The 13,839-nt window shown below is 26.6% G+C and overlaps 3 protein-coding genes across 3 annotated transcripts; 2 read left to right on the top strand and 1 right to left on the bottom strand.

The window, feature by feature from the left end:
- The first annotated feature begins 348 nt into the window (after positions 1–348).
- Positions 349–7,954, top strand: LOC145938523 (aminopeptidase N-like). Its single transcript, XM_083042226.1, has 12 exons — positions 349–356; positions 1,507–2,006; positions 2,815–3,273; positions 3,967–4,150; positions 4,633–4,795; positions 5,069–5,150; positions 5,405–5,763; positions 6,283–6,563; positions 6,760–6,950; positions 7,103–7,402; positions 7,495–7,564; positions 7,682–7,954. The coding sequence occupies exons 2-12, from the start codon at positions 1,528–1,530 to the stop codon at positions 7,811–7,813; spliced, it is 2,700 nt and encodes an 899-aa protein (XP_082898352.1). The 5' UTR covers positions 349–356; positions 1,507–1,527; the 3' UTR covers positions 7,814–7,954.
- A 2,510-nt stretch (positions 7,955–10,464) lies between these two features.
- On the top strand, positions 10,465–12,202 carry LOC145938576 (PEST proteolytic signal-containing nuclear protein). The gene is made up of 3 exons (XM_083042307.1): positions 10,465–10,633; positions 11,217–11,416; positions 11,546–12,202. Exons 1-3 carry the CDS (start codon positions 10,597–10,599, stop codon positions 11,786–11,788), a joined length of 480 nt encoding a protein of 159 aa, XP_082898433.1. The 5' UTR covers positions 10,465–10,596; the 3' UTR covers positions 11,789–12,202.
- On the bottom strand, positions 12,198–13,389 carry Rps26 (ribosomal protein S26). The gene is made up of 3 exons (XM_083042308.1): positions 13,264–13,389; positions 12,506–12,814; positions 12,198–12,278 (listed from the first exon to the last, which is right to left on the bottom strand). Exons 1-3 carry the CDS (start codon positions 13,264–13,266, stop codon positions 12,246–12,248), a joined length of 345 nt encoding a protein of 114 aa, XP_082898434.1. The 5' UTR covers positions 13,267–13,389; the 3' UTR covers positions 12,198–12,245.
- Between the last annotated feature and the right edge of the window lie 450 nt (positions 13,390–13,839).

Here is a 13,839-nt window from a genome sequence, read left to right as displayed (position 1 = left end):
GTAATATAAATGTTAATATTAACTTTAAATTTTAAATAAATATTAATTTTAAATAAATTTTAAATAAATATATTTGATAAATATTATTTTCAATATGTTTATACCCTAATAGAACACATATTCATAAGATGCTATAGAACATTTAGAGGATGTAATTACATATAATTACATATACAATATGTGCCTTTTATGAAAAAGTGTTTTAAATTTAACGGGATTTATTTGTTTTTCTTTGATTCGCCAGCAAAACATCATAAGACCTTGTCGAAGTTGTTGACATAGAATTGTGGGGATTACAGATTTATTATGACTGAAGCAACGATAGCGTCGTCAGTTTTCGGTGTTCTCTGAGAAAGGTAAGATAGCAATTATATAGACATATTTTTGATTTAATAGTTCGTGATAATACAAATGTGTCAACTGTAATTGTAATTGTTACAAAGAGAAATGTATTTTAATCGGCACGTAATTTCAATTACACACAGATACATTCAAAAAATTTAACGTTCTTAAAAATTATTAAAATAATTCTTATTTATTCTCATTTTGTTAATTTCTTTTATGAGAAATTATATTCCTGTCGCTTGTACTATTGCTACTATATTTCTTATATTTTTATTTTTTATTGTTATATAGTTTTTATATCTTGAGCTACCAGTGTTTAAATTATATTTTTTACGCTTTTACATATTCAAAAAAGAATGTATTTATCTAATATAACTTGTTGTTGCTTCTAATGTGCAAAATATAAATTAATCATGAATTTTATTCATTTGAAGTAGCAATAAATGCAATTGACCGCAAATATTTTTCGTTTTCATATAAGACATCAGTTTTATGTAAATAAAATAGAATAATTTTATTTTATAAATACACACATACACACATACACACACACACACACTCTCTCTCTCTCTCTCTCTCTCTCTCTCTCTCTCTCTCTCTCTCATCATAGTAGTAAAATAATATTTATGTTAGAGTAAAAAAAATGATTCTACATTTTATTTCATTTCATCTTATTTTATTTTAAGTACTCGTGCAAGGAGCAAATATAGAGAGATTAGAAAGTCATAATGCAAATAATTAGCATGTAATTCTACAACATATTAATGTATTCTATTAATATTATAATGATTTCTCTCTAATAGCATAATTACAGGAGTAAAATAATTACAGGAATCCAGTAAAATTTTATCGCTAGATCAGCATTTGATTATTTGATATTATTCTCGAAAATAAATGATACCGTCGAGTGCCATTATAATTAAATACATAATCAGATTAAATTAGCAACGTTAATATATTGTATCATGTATAATAAATTATCAAATTTTTCTCTTAAGTAGATCTTATATCCTTTCGATAAAAGAATTGTTATAATTTTTCTTGCGCTTTATTTCTTCTATTTCTTATATAAAAATCACGATAAAGAAAGTTCCGCGATATATTCTGCTCTACGATTTGTATTTATATTTTTTTCTAACAAAAGAAATGTTTTATTTGTAGGTACCTGAAATAAATACTAGCATGTTATTCTTAGCACTGTTATTGAACAGCGGCTTATTATTCATCGATGCTTATACTGTCAACGAAAAAAATTATTGCAGCATTGAACTTAATTATCGTTTACCGAACCATGTAATACCGAAGTATTATTACATAGGATTAGAAATACTTAACGAAAAGGACTATGGATACTTATTTTCTTTCTCCAGCAAGATTGATATCGAAATACAAATCCTTCAGCCAACGCAAAACATAAGTTTGCATGCGCATCCCTACGTAAAAATACATAAATTCATGCTGATGAAAGAAAATAATAATCTAATAAGCGCTTATGAACCATTGAAATATGAATATTGCAATAAAACGGAAATTGTGACTCTTTATTTTGAATCTACATTATCAATAGGAAATTATACTTTGGGCATAGAATTCGATAATTATTTTTATAATGATATTTTCTACAAAACGTCTTATATAAACAAAGAAGGAGAAAAAAATGGGTGAGTGAATATTAAAATATTAAAAATAGCATTTTTATACAATACTATAAACATCGATCATTACAATTTTTTGAAAATTATTGACAATAATATCACTCTCTCATTTTCTTAACGAAGAAAAAATTTTGATTGTATTTCTTTCGAAATGTACTTTAAATCTTATTAGACTTAAATTAGTTAGGTCAGATGTTTCAGCTGTAAATATTATAGATATTAAACAATTGCGTTTAATTTTCATATTCCAGAGTAATATTATAAACATTACAGAACGTACATATTACATAAGCATATTACATAAGCAAGAATTCGAATCGGTCGGAATTAATTTATTTCGTTTTCATATTCAATTTTAAATAATAAATTCAGCGTATGAAAAATACGCTATTGTTGCAGTTTTATTGGACGAAATAAAATCATTTTAAATTAAGATAAAAATTTTCTCTTCGGAATAGAACTTGATTTGAAAAATTCCGTTTCAACACAAACAAAATTCACACGTACAGCGAAGTCGAACAATATATAAACAGATTGAATGTCATATTATTCTTAAAGGAATGGAATATGTACCTATTGAAATAAATACATTTATTAGTCATATATCCTATATATTTTCTGTAAAGTTTAATAATATTAGAATAAACGAAATATATTTTTTTCACTCTGAATAAGCTGAAACGGAATTAAAATAATTTGAACACTGTTCATAAATCACAATTTATATCGCAGCTTCTAAGTAATACTTTTGTATGAAAGCAATAATTGAAAACGTATCGCTAATCGCTATCTAAAGCATTATTAAATGTGTTAGGTGGTTGTTTGTCTCACATTTCAAGACAATTGGGGCTCGACGATTATTTCCATGTTGGGACGAGCCGAAATTTACGGCTAGCTTTTGCATTTCAATACGTCATCATAAAAATCATACAGCTGAGTCGAATATGCCACTAAAAAAACAGTATCCAGATAAAAATGACATGATATGGTCAATCTTCCATAGGACTCATAAAATGCCCACTTATCTCGTTGCAGTTATGCTTTCCGATTACCATGGCAGACCGTATGAAAAGAAAGTTGCCAATGTATGGTGTAGAAAACTTTCGGAACAGTATATACAATTCGCACGAGACGTTGCTCGGAATGTTAGAGAATATTTTTACGATAACATTGATATGAAGAGCTTGATATACGAACCAAGAGTAAAGCATATTGTAATCCCGGGTTATCAATACAGTGACATAGAGAATAATTGGAGGCTCGTTTTTTATAGGTAATATATTTATGCAACTAACAAGAATAAATTTATTCAAGATAAAATTATTTTATTAACATGTAAAATATTAAGGAAATCTCTCAAAAATATTTTTATAACTACGTTATAACTATTTCAACAGCACAATGATGTGCATAATATTTTAATGGATCGATTTATAGAACACAACGTACATTTATATGTACATATCACATTATTTATATAATACAATATAAATGTATCATGTTGTTTGATTTAACAAGAAATTTTTTATAAATAGGAAATGCAATTTAATTTAGTTATATAAAATACAATAATAAAGGTATAGAAATTTATATATATACACATAAATTTGTCTACATATCATTTTTTAAATAGCTAATAAAGATAATGACAAGATTGTTTTAGTATTTATAATATATCAGATCTTCATTTTGATCTTTTACGAGTATAATATATTTTTAAAATTTTTTAATTTGCATTTCTTGTTTATTAAAGAATCTTGTTTATTTAAAATCAAAATTATCAAATCTGTTGTTTTTATTTATCGAAGAAAAGAGTACATTTATATATACTTGTTTGATTTAATATTTTCGAACTAATATATAGGTATATATATAATTAGTATAAAAATATTATATTGCATGCCTTTAATAAGAATTTTATGCATATTTATATAATTATATATTATTAACTATAAATAATTTTTAGAGAAACAGATTTCATATATAATAAAGAAACAGATCCTGTTGCTCAAAAAATAAAAATAGCGTATTTAGTAGCACGTAATATGGCATACCAATGGTTTTGTAATCTGGTCAGTCCATCTTGGTGGTCTGATCTCTGGCTGAATGATGGTGTTGCTACAATATTTGCAATAGATGCCATCGATAAGGTTGTTTTTAATATCTTTTAATATCTTTTAGCAGTAATTTGCTTACACACTTAAAAAAATTCACGTCATTGCATCAAGTATACAAAATTATATAAATTGCTATAAATACTTTTAATTCGTACTTTTAATTAAAGTTAAAATGCTAATTAATATATATAGTATTAAAATAAGTATCAAAATATATATACTAATTAAATTTTTTTCAATTTTTATAAATTCCTATTAAATTGAAATTTAAAAATTCCCCATTTTCTGATTAAATCTCTTTTAATCAAAATTATCTTTATTAATTTTAATCTTATCTAATTTTCTAATTAAATCTATAAATCTTATTAGATTTAATTATACAATACGTATAAAATAGCAAAATTATATTTTTCAGCAATAACGTGCAATATCGCATATTGCCAATGCGATCATCTTTTCTAATTGAGTATTTACTTTTGATTATAAATTAAAAATCAAAATTTTTTTATTTCTAGGTTGTCGCAAATTCCCAGATGTTGGATTTATTCGTGGTGCAGGTCCAACATGAATCTCTCTATTTGGATAATTATTTTATCGATTCAGTTATGCCGCCTCTTATATCAGAGATTAACAATCTATCAGAAATTAATTCACTGTCTCTTTCCCGTCATATTAAAGGTAAGGCTAACAATAAGTAAATATAATTACACAAGTTTATAAATTCGTGAACGTGAATGTCATAAAGGAATAGAGACTAGCTTTAAATAAATTTATCTACAATTTATTAATACATTAAGTTTGTTTTATAAAAAAGTAAGAAAAAGATTTAATTATAGTAACTTTTATCAAATTAATTTTTCTGTGTCAAATCATGACATACAGTCACGAACTTTGGACGCTGAAATGAATTTTAAACATATTGATTATATTTTATGATGTAAATTATTGTAGCACCTGCAATAATGCGCATGTTGCAACATATACTTACGAAGGAAGTATTTCAAACAGGTTTCGACATATATCTAAATAATCAGTAAGTAATAATTGTAATATAATAATTATGTACACATTATTAGTGAATTAAGCATAATAAATATGATAGATTATATACTTGAAATGAAAAATTAAGTTAAATTAAATTTTAAATTATTATACATATATATAAAAATTATGTCATCAATTAATGCACTGATAAATTATACATTATAATAACAATGTTATATTTTCTAATATAATCTCTATTATTATGTTTGTACTGTCAACAACATTAATTTTTTATAAATTTAGTATGTTTCAATCGGCAACTCTCGACGATTTCTGGACCGCTATGCAAAGTGCATTAGATGAATCACCATTTAAAGAATATTCATTTAATGTATCAGAAAGTATGGATGCTTGGATAAAACACCGATATTATCCTGTGGTAAATGTAATACAAGATAGTCCTACACAAGTGATAGTATCGCTAGCAAAATCCTACATGAAATCTTGGTGGATACCTGTAAGCATTACTACGCAGACTAAATTCAATTTTGACGAAACTTTTTTTCTTCGCGGCCAATGGATAAAATCGCAAAATTTTAATTGCACATTTTCCTTGCCATATGAAGAAGATGGTTGGATAATAGCCAATTTAAAACAAGCTGGTAAATATATTATTAATTGATAAATACATTATACTGCTATCCCAAATAGAAGCGCACATAATTTTGACGTTAGATCATGTCATTTCGATGTTAAATAACGTGCATTAGTATGTTTGTATCAATAGTATGTTTATTAGCGTTAGTTTTTACTATAAAAGCATAAAATGTGTCATAAACATAACAGTATTCGATAAAATTTTAGCATGAAGTATTCTATGCTATTATATATTGCTATTTAATCTAAATTATTCTTACATATAATTTATTACTTTTGTAGTAAAAATAAATAATTTTCCGCGCAGCTCTATTTTTCGGAGCAGCATTATATAATTATCAGAATAACTATACAAATAATGTACAAGTTATAATCATTTTTATGAAAATACGCGCAATTTCTAATACTTTTGTGTTTGAATATAAAACAAAAAGAAAATGCAGTTATATATTCAGAAATATATTTTAATAAATCTAATCAAAAGAATCTTATATAATAAATAAAATTCACTCGTTTTACAACAGGATATTATCGTGTCAATTATGATTATAAAAATTGGCAAAAAATTGCGGATTATCTGAATACTCCAAAATATTCAAACATACATGTTCTGAATCGTGCTCAAATTATCGATGATGCATTTCATTTTATGCTAACAAAACACCTTTGTCCCACTATGTTTTGGAAACTCGCGAACTATTTATCGCGAGAAAAAGAATATATAGCATGGTATCCTATGATCAAAGCTATTGAACATATGTCGAGTACCTTCTCGCTTCCAGAAACAAGAACCATGCTAATCAAGGTAAATAACGACGGATTTCTTCATCAATAAAAAGTATTACATAAGTTGTTACATACAAAACATGAATTTTATATCAACGATTTTGTGTTAAAATCGTGCATATATCACACGCATATACATATATCGTGCCTTTTTTGATAAGCAACAACAAAACTATAAATATAAACATAAATATCATATTATTTTACGATTTTAGAGAAAAATAATGCATATACTAGATGATCTTCTTACGGAAATAAAATACGTAGAACAGTCTGACGACAGTGATAATATGAAATCTTTAAGGCAAGAAAGTATCAAATGGGCATGTATTCTCGGTCTTCAAGAATGTATAGTTACAGCAGGGCAGGCATTGGATCAGCATCTATCAAATCTTAAAGAGCACAAGTAATTTTTCTCATAAAAAAAATTACAACTTTTTATATATAAGGGGTTTTTTTTATAATTCGCGCAATACTTTGTATTATATTTGATCAAGATACCTCTCAGACTATAAACTTTTGTAATATTTCCTCTTTTATTTTGTTTCTAAATATTAGAATTTTGCCGTCGCAAAAGGAATGGATATACTGTAATGGTATTAAGGAAACAACTAATGCAGTTTGGACAAAAGCGTTTCGTTTATGGCTAACGACACGTGATAGTAACATTTTAAAATCCTTAACTTGCACTGAAAAACATGAAACAATTTACGTCATTCTTTCGGCATTAAATAAAGAACGTAGTGCTTTAGAATTACATGTTAATAACCGTATTAACCTTTATTTTATTATTATTGCTAAGCATATAACAAAGGATGAAATATTAAAGTACATAATAAACAAAACTTTGAGACCGAGGTAATGACACTTTTCTTTGTAAAAAATATTATTCATAATTATGTGAATTCGTTAAATATATTAATTATAATTCTGCTGTTTTATTTATACAGAGAAATCAGTCTACAAGCAGCATTAACTTATATTATTAATCATGTAAATTGTAAAGAACATCTTAACAAGGTAAATTATATAAATCAAAATAATTTATATATTAATTTATTTATATTAATTTATTATAGCTTCATTGACTTTGAATTTATTATTTCTTATCAATAAATATCGAATAATTTGTTCTAGGTGAGTACATTTGTGACCGAGAATGTAGAATCAAAACTAAACTCGTATATTCAACACAAGATTATAATGCGTAACTCTCAAATCAATAAGCAGATACACTATCTTCAAAAATTAAATAATCTTTTAAATTAAATTAACAGAATTTAATTAATAAGACAACGTTTATATGTACTTATCTGCATTGTGAATGCTTCTACTTTTATTTATCTACTATTTGCATATTTTTTATTTACTCATTATTAATATAATTTGCTTTCACTTTTTGTTGTTATTATATATTATTATTTTTAATATTTTATAATATTATAAATAATAATATTAAAATATATAAGAATATAATATAATAATGTGTAAGGGTTTTAAAAATATTAATTTTAATGTATTTAATTTAATAATTAAAATAAAGATTATATTATATTTTTATTTCATAAATATCATTGTTGACAAATATTATAAAAGTTAAATAATGTAAATGTTAAGTAAATTTTAAATAAATTTTAAATATCAAATTTAATACTTTATTATTTGTGTATTTTTAATATCAATCTTTACATGTTGTAATATATAATATTATATGTAAAATATTAGTTTTAATGTAATATTACTTTTAATATTAGTATTACATATAATATATTAATTTTTTACGTATTATATAATATTTATATAATATTATATAATATTGAAAATTTTTAAACAATATTTATATATGTATATTTGTATATTTATATAAATATTTTTGATTTGTTGATGTATTCTATTAGTTATTTGAAACTTATTTTTGAATTTGATTATTATACATTTCTAATTATTGTTATAATCGTGATATTTGATTTTTATTATTTTTATATAGAATTTATTTGCTAGTATAATTAGAATTGCTGAATAAAAAATATTTTTGGAATAATCAATAATTGTAGTAATTTCCACGTTTTAATATACTTTCTCTCTATGATTTATTGTTATATTTTTGATCGTATTGTTTTTATTAATATCAATTTATATTTCTTATATGTACTTTTTATGGTTCATTACCTTTGCTAATTGACTGTGTTTATGGCCGTAATATTTTCTGAAAAAAGTTAATGTGTGTGCTGTAAATTTTTCGCGTTATATGTAACTTAAGACTATCGAATATGGGTGCTCTCTCTCAATCATGTGTGCGCTGCACATTTAAAAATTAAAGTTAAGAAAATCTTTTTGTGTTCAAATAAGGTGCAAATATATTAATTGTAAAGATTTGATACAAATATCATATTATAATTTTCTTTTTATCATAGTCCTATCATTAAATAATGGTAACAAAATAACTCTATTATAAATATATCATTATTTTATATTATTTCGAAAATTATGAAATTATAGTGATAGAAATATTGATAAAAATAATTTTATTATACAAATTAATTTCATATCCAAAAGTAGAGAGAAAAAAAATTAGAATGGGTAATATTACAATGTTTGCTTTAGGCAAACACATTAACAATTCATACATTATATATTTGGGAATATTAATATTTTATTTGTTCTGTACATTGATATTTTATTTCAAAATTTCAAGACTGTTATTTTATTTCAATCTATATAATATCTATCACTACCAGCCTCTATATGGGCTTTGCGAAGCCGATGTTAGAATCCATGTTTTATAGGTCCTTTTTTTAATCTGTACTTGTTTATGCCTCGGATGTGTTTTACACATCACATACCATCTCTCTTCTCTACATACAAAATAACAGTCTTTGCAACGAAGTTGCAAGCGACCTTTTGCTTTTAAACCACATACCGAATTATATATAGGTAATCCTGGTTGCAGAAGAGAGGGTGTGTTGCGATTGAAGCCACTGTTTGGTGAATAATTCAACTTCTGCCTGTCACATATGTAATGAATTCTATGAGCCAATACATTTTGAACAGTTCCAATTGTTAAAATTTTTGGAACAATGGACTCCATTGCTTGATGCGCTGATCTAAGAATTAAGCCAACGTTCATTTTTGCTGTAAAGAAAAAAAATGTATTAACACAATTGTACAGATCTTTCAATTTCATATTTTTAATAACCAAAAATAATACAAGTATGTGTAAGAGAGAAATCTTCATCTCTTTATAGAAGAGTAAAAACTCAATTAACAAAGATTTACTAACCTAATTTCAACAATGCAAAATTTTAAACATAGTTTAAGTTAATTCTTTAATATTAATGGAAAACTTTACACTAAGAATTTTTAATTGCTCATTGTGAAATATATGCACTATGCACATTTATTTATGAAAAATAGAACAAAAATGTAGTCCATGTTAATGTTTACATTAATCGATTAAACTTACTTGCTAGAAAATAGCAATCGTCCGTATTAATTTATCACTTCAACACTTAAAAAAAGTAAACAATTTTGCCGTATAACATTAGATCATTTTTTAATTATATATTTGACGGAAAACAAGGTTATATATTTCTACAGGCCGATGTATTTAAATGACAATAAAGGTGACACATTCTGATTGGCTGACAGAAAAATACCTAACATGGTGAGTCTATCTTTGTACAACGTCTATGGGCTACTGCACACAGGACGCGTACGCGCGGTGAGAAGGCGACGCGATAGCCAATAAAAGTTGGATCGAATCCAACTTTGACGCGCGGCAGAAATCTGATTGGCTATCACGTCGCCTTCTCACCGCGCGTAATGGCTTCTGCAGCCAGCGCGATTTCGCGACACGCGACGCGCGATATCCAATGAGCGTACAGCTTTCTCGAGAAAGCTTAACAAACGTCATAAGTTGGCAGCAATGACAGACGGGATAATGGAAGGACAGTAACGATTTTTAGAGGTTATTTCGCGTACTCCGATATATAGTGTTGGTGAGGAATTGAGGAAAAGTTTCTTTCGAGCTGCGTCCAGAGAATATCGACAGGATGTCCAGGAAGAATCCCGGGGACGATTATAGAAAAGGTTTTGTTCATTTTATCTATTACGCGTTACACCCGATCTAAATAACGCTCGTTACAACGCGAATATCTTGATGAAGCTATTTAGGCCAATTATTTAGCGATACAATTGTTGGATTAACATACAATCCTGTATGAAATATTAATTGCATAATTGAAAAATAATCTTTAATTTAATTTTTTCAAGAAAGATCAGCAACGTTATAATTGTACTCGGAATATATATTATCTTCTGACAATGCATCAACAATCAATAATGTTCCCTTATGAGGGCTGTATTTTGCATTAAAAAATGCAATCATTATTGCTTTTCCTTGAATGATAAATTCAAATACTTAATTTCTAATTTATACATTTATATTAAAAAAACTATGTCGTAATACTGTAACTTAATCATTTTTTAACATCTTCTATGAATAATAATTATTACTTTACAGAAACGATGTTAAGATTGTAAAACTAATTTTTCTATTGAATTTATATAGGAGATGAATATTGTACTAAACATAATTCGCATAAAGATTTCCGGTTAAAAAGTCAACTTTGTTTAACTTGATCTGAACTTTGCCAGTGTTTGACGTTGTCAGGGTCAAGTGTCTACAGAGCCGAGGACAGGAGAGGGGATGATAGGGATAGGGACCGTTCGCCGCTCAGATCCGAGGAGCACTGCGACTCAGATGACAGCAATCAATCCGACTCCAAGAAACAAAAGTTGGCATTTGGCTTCGGGAAAAAGGCTGGCAACGAACAGAAGAAAGGAATTCAGATTAAATTGGGTTCTGCTTCCGTAAGTGAAACATTTATACAGGTTGATACTCTATACATATATGTATAAATATCATATCTTTTATATATCTTTTCTTTCTTAAAATTTCATTGTTTTATTTAGCACAAAATTTTCTTTCTTCTCAATTAGAAACCAACTCCAAAAGCAACGACAGTACAGAAACCGACAGTGGCCGCGGTGTTTAATACGGATGAAGATGATGAACCAGAGGAGATGCCGGCGGAAGCGAGGATGAGGATGCGAAATATCGGTCGCGAGACACCGACATCAGCTGGGCCGAATTCATTCGGCAAAACAAAGCAAGGATTCTGCGATTCGAAAAAAATATTTGAGAAAACGCTGAAAAAGGCAATGGAAGAAGCAAACAAATAATTTTTTTCCATTGTTGCATATCTAAATATACATATACATATATATATATGTATATTCGAGAATTACTTGTACATTAATTTTACATAATTAGAAGTTTGTTCTTGCTAAAGTCAAATGCACGTTTTATGAAATTCAATTAATTCATTAGCAGAGCTCCAATTTAAAATTGTGCTTCAAAACTTACAATTAGAAAGATATTAGCCAGTTCCATTTTAGATTATCTCTATGCACATATAATAAATCTATACATAAAATTTTCATGTTCTGAAGAATTCGACCATTGTTTTTCCATATAATAGATGCTATATTAATTCCTGATAAAATAATGTATGTAATTATCTCTTTTTCTTTAAATAATAAAAGCAATATCATGCTCTGTAATTTATATTATATGAAATAAAGTCTTAAATAATAGTTTTATGAATTTTTATTGTAATTTTAATTTTACATAATAAAATTATTTCCTGTTCTGCTGGCCTTGACGCAAATCCTAAAAACAAAAGTATCACATATATATACATCTTGTATATTCTTCACATTAAATTATTTTGTTATATATATATATATGTATGTATATATATATAAACAAAACATTTAAAAATTTTTATAAAGAAATAATTATTTCAATCAATATTCTTATTTCTTATTCCTAATTGTTAATAAAATATCAAATTTATTTGTATTAATATATTAATAATTATTTAAAGTTTTAGTTACTCTGGGGAAGTTGCGGACAGGAGGTGTTCTGATACGACGATCAGCCTTTGACCTGTTGCGCACTACTTTGGAGTGAATGGCGCAGGAAACACAATAGTGAAGCTTGGCATACAACTTGGGCAGCTGATAAGACTGATAAAAGCTGGCCTCCGTTATGTCTCTAACAGCAGCCGCCTCGACAATGTTTCTTATAACAAATTTTTTAATTGCTTTGTCCTTGGGGACACAGCGAGCACAGTTGGTGCAGCGAACTGGATTTACATGACCACGGCCATGCTTGGCACGTCCACCATTTCTACGTTTGCAAGTCTGTGGAAAATATATACAGAATTAAAGTCATTACATATATAAGTTAGGTTAGATTATAATTCGTTTTTGAGATTTCGTTTGGCAATAAATTACAAATGCATAGTCGATTTAAAGATAAATAAAAATTCTTCTTCTTCTTATCTATATGGCTGGTTAGGCTTCCTAGGGAATAAATAAATAAAAATTGAGGTTTAAACTAGAAATGCTCAAAATATGCTAGATAGTCTGCAAAATACTGTTGCAATGATTAAACATTACAACGTCCACGTGGTCACTGGTAAACGCATATTTGACAAGAATATTAATTTTTTGTAAAATTTATACATTTCTCCAAAATACGTGCTGCGCTTGGTTCCATTCCATACTGAGAATATTTCGAGAACGCGAAATGCGCGATGTATCAAATTAAGTGAATTAACTACAATAAACAACAATTAATGATTGATTACCATTTTATATCGAAATTTTCTTCTTCTTCTTTCTTTGTTGATTTATTTCCACAAATGAGTAAAAATACCACGTTGCCTGTCGAGAACTTCACAGAAAAAGAGGTTCAAAACGGAAACGTACTATAATCACATAGTAATATAGAAAGGCAACTCTGGTGATTTTATGAAATCGGATCGCACAGCGAACCATTGCACTTCCGGTTGGATTTGTGTTAAATTTAATTTTCATCAAATAATTTAATGATAGATTTATTTTTACATTTACAATAAATAAAATAAATTTTTTATCGACTATTTAATCTAAAAAAAAATTTTTTTTAATTTTTTTTATTGATATTTTATCATTCAGTTAGGAATGCAATTACTGCTTTACAGAAATGTTTAAATAGTATGATTATTATTAAAATAATTTAATGTGAAGAATATACAAGAAAATAAAAATTTATATAAGATTATTTAACATTTACATATATTATATAACATTACAAAATCTAAATATATATTATACATAAATAATTATATAACTAATACTTTCTGCTTGCAAGGATTTAAGAAAACAGAAGAAGCAGGAAGTAA

Source organism: Prenolepis imparis, unplaced genomic scaffold (assembly GCF_030444845.1).
Source record: "Prenolepis imparis isolate NDT839.2.m4 unplaced genomic scaffold, iyPreImpa1.0 SCAF_7, whole genome shotgun sequence".
Lineage (NCBI taxonomy): Eukaryota > Metazoa > Arthropoda > Insecta > Hymenoptera > Formicidae > Prenolepis > Prenolepis imparis.
This window is presented reverse-complemented; position numbering and strand designations above follow the sequence as displayed.

Bases quoted from the DNA above. Each gene is read 5' to 3' on its own strand.
- LOC145938523 (XM_083042226.1), top strand. From the start codon at position 1,528: ATGTTATTCTTAGCACTGTTATTGAACAGCGGCTTATTATTCATCGAT. The intron at 4,151-4,632 runs GTTGTTTTTAAT...TTTTATTTCTAG, and splicing joins CAATAGATGCCATCGATAAG to GTTGTCGCAAATTCCCAGAT. The intron at 7,565-7,681 runs GTAAATTATATA...AATTTGTTCTAG, and splicing joins GTAAAGAACATCTTAACAAG to GTGAGTACATTTGTGACCGA.
- LOC145938576 (XM_083042307.1), top strand. From the start codon at position 10,597: ATGTCCAGGAAGAATCCCGGGGACGATTATAGAAAAG. The intron at 10,634-11,216 runs GTTTTGTTCATT...TGACGTTGTCAG, and splicing joins CGGGGACGATTATAGAAAAG to GGTCAAGTGTCTACAGAGCC. The intron at 11,417-11,545 runs GTAAGTGAAACA...CTTCTCAATTAG, and splicing joins TTAAATTGGGTTCTGCTTCC to AAACCAACTCCAAAAGCAAC.
- Rps26 (XM_083042308.1), bottom strand. The intron at 12,279-12,505 runs GTAACTAAAACT...TTTTGTTTTTAG, and splicing joins CTGTCCGCAACTTCCCCAGA to GATTTGCGTCAAGGCCAGCA.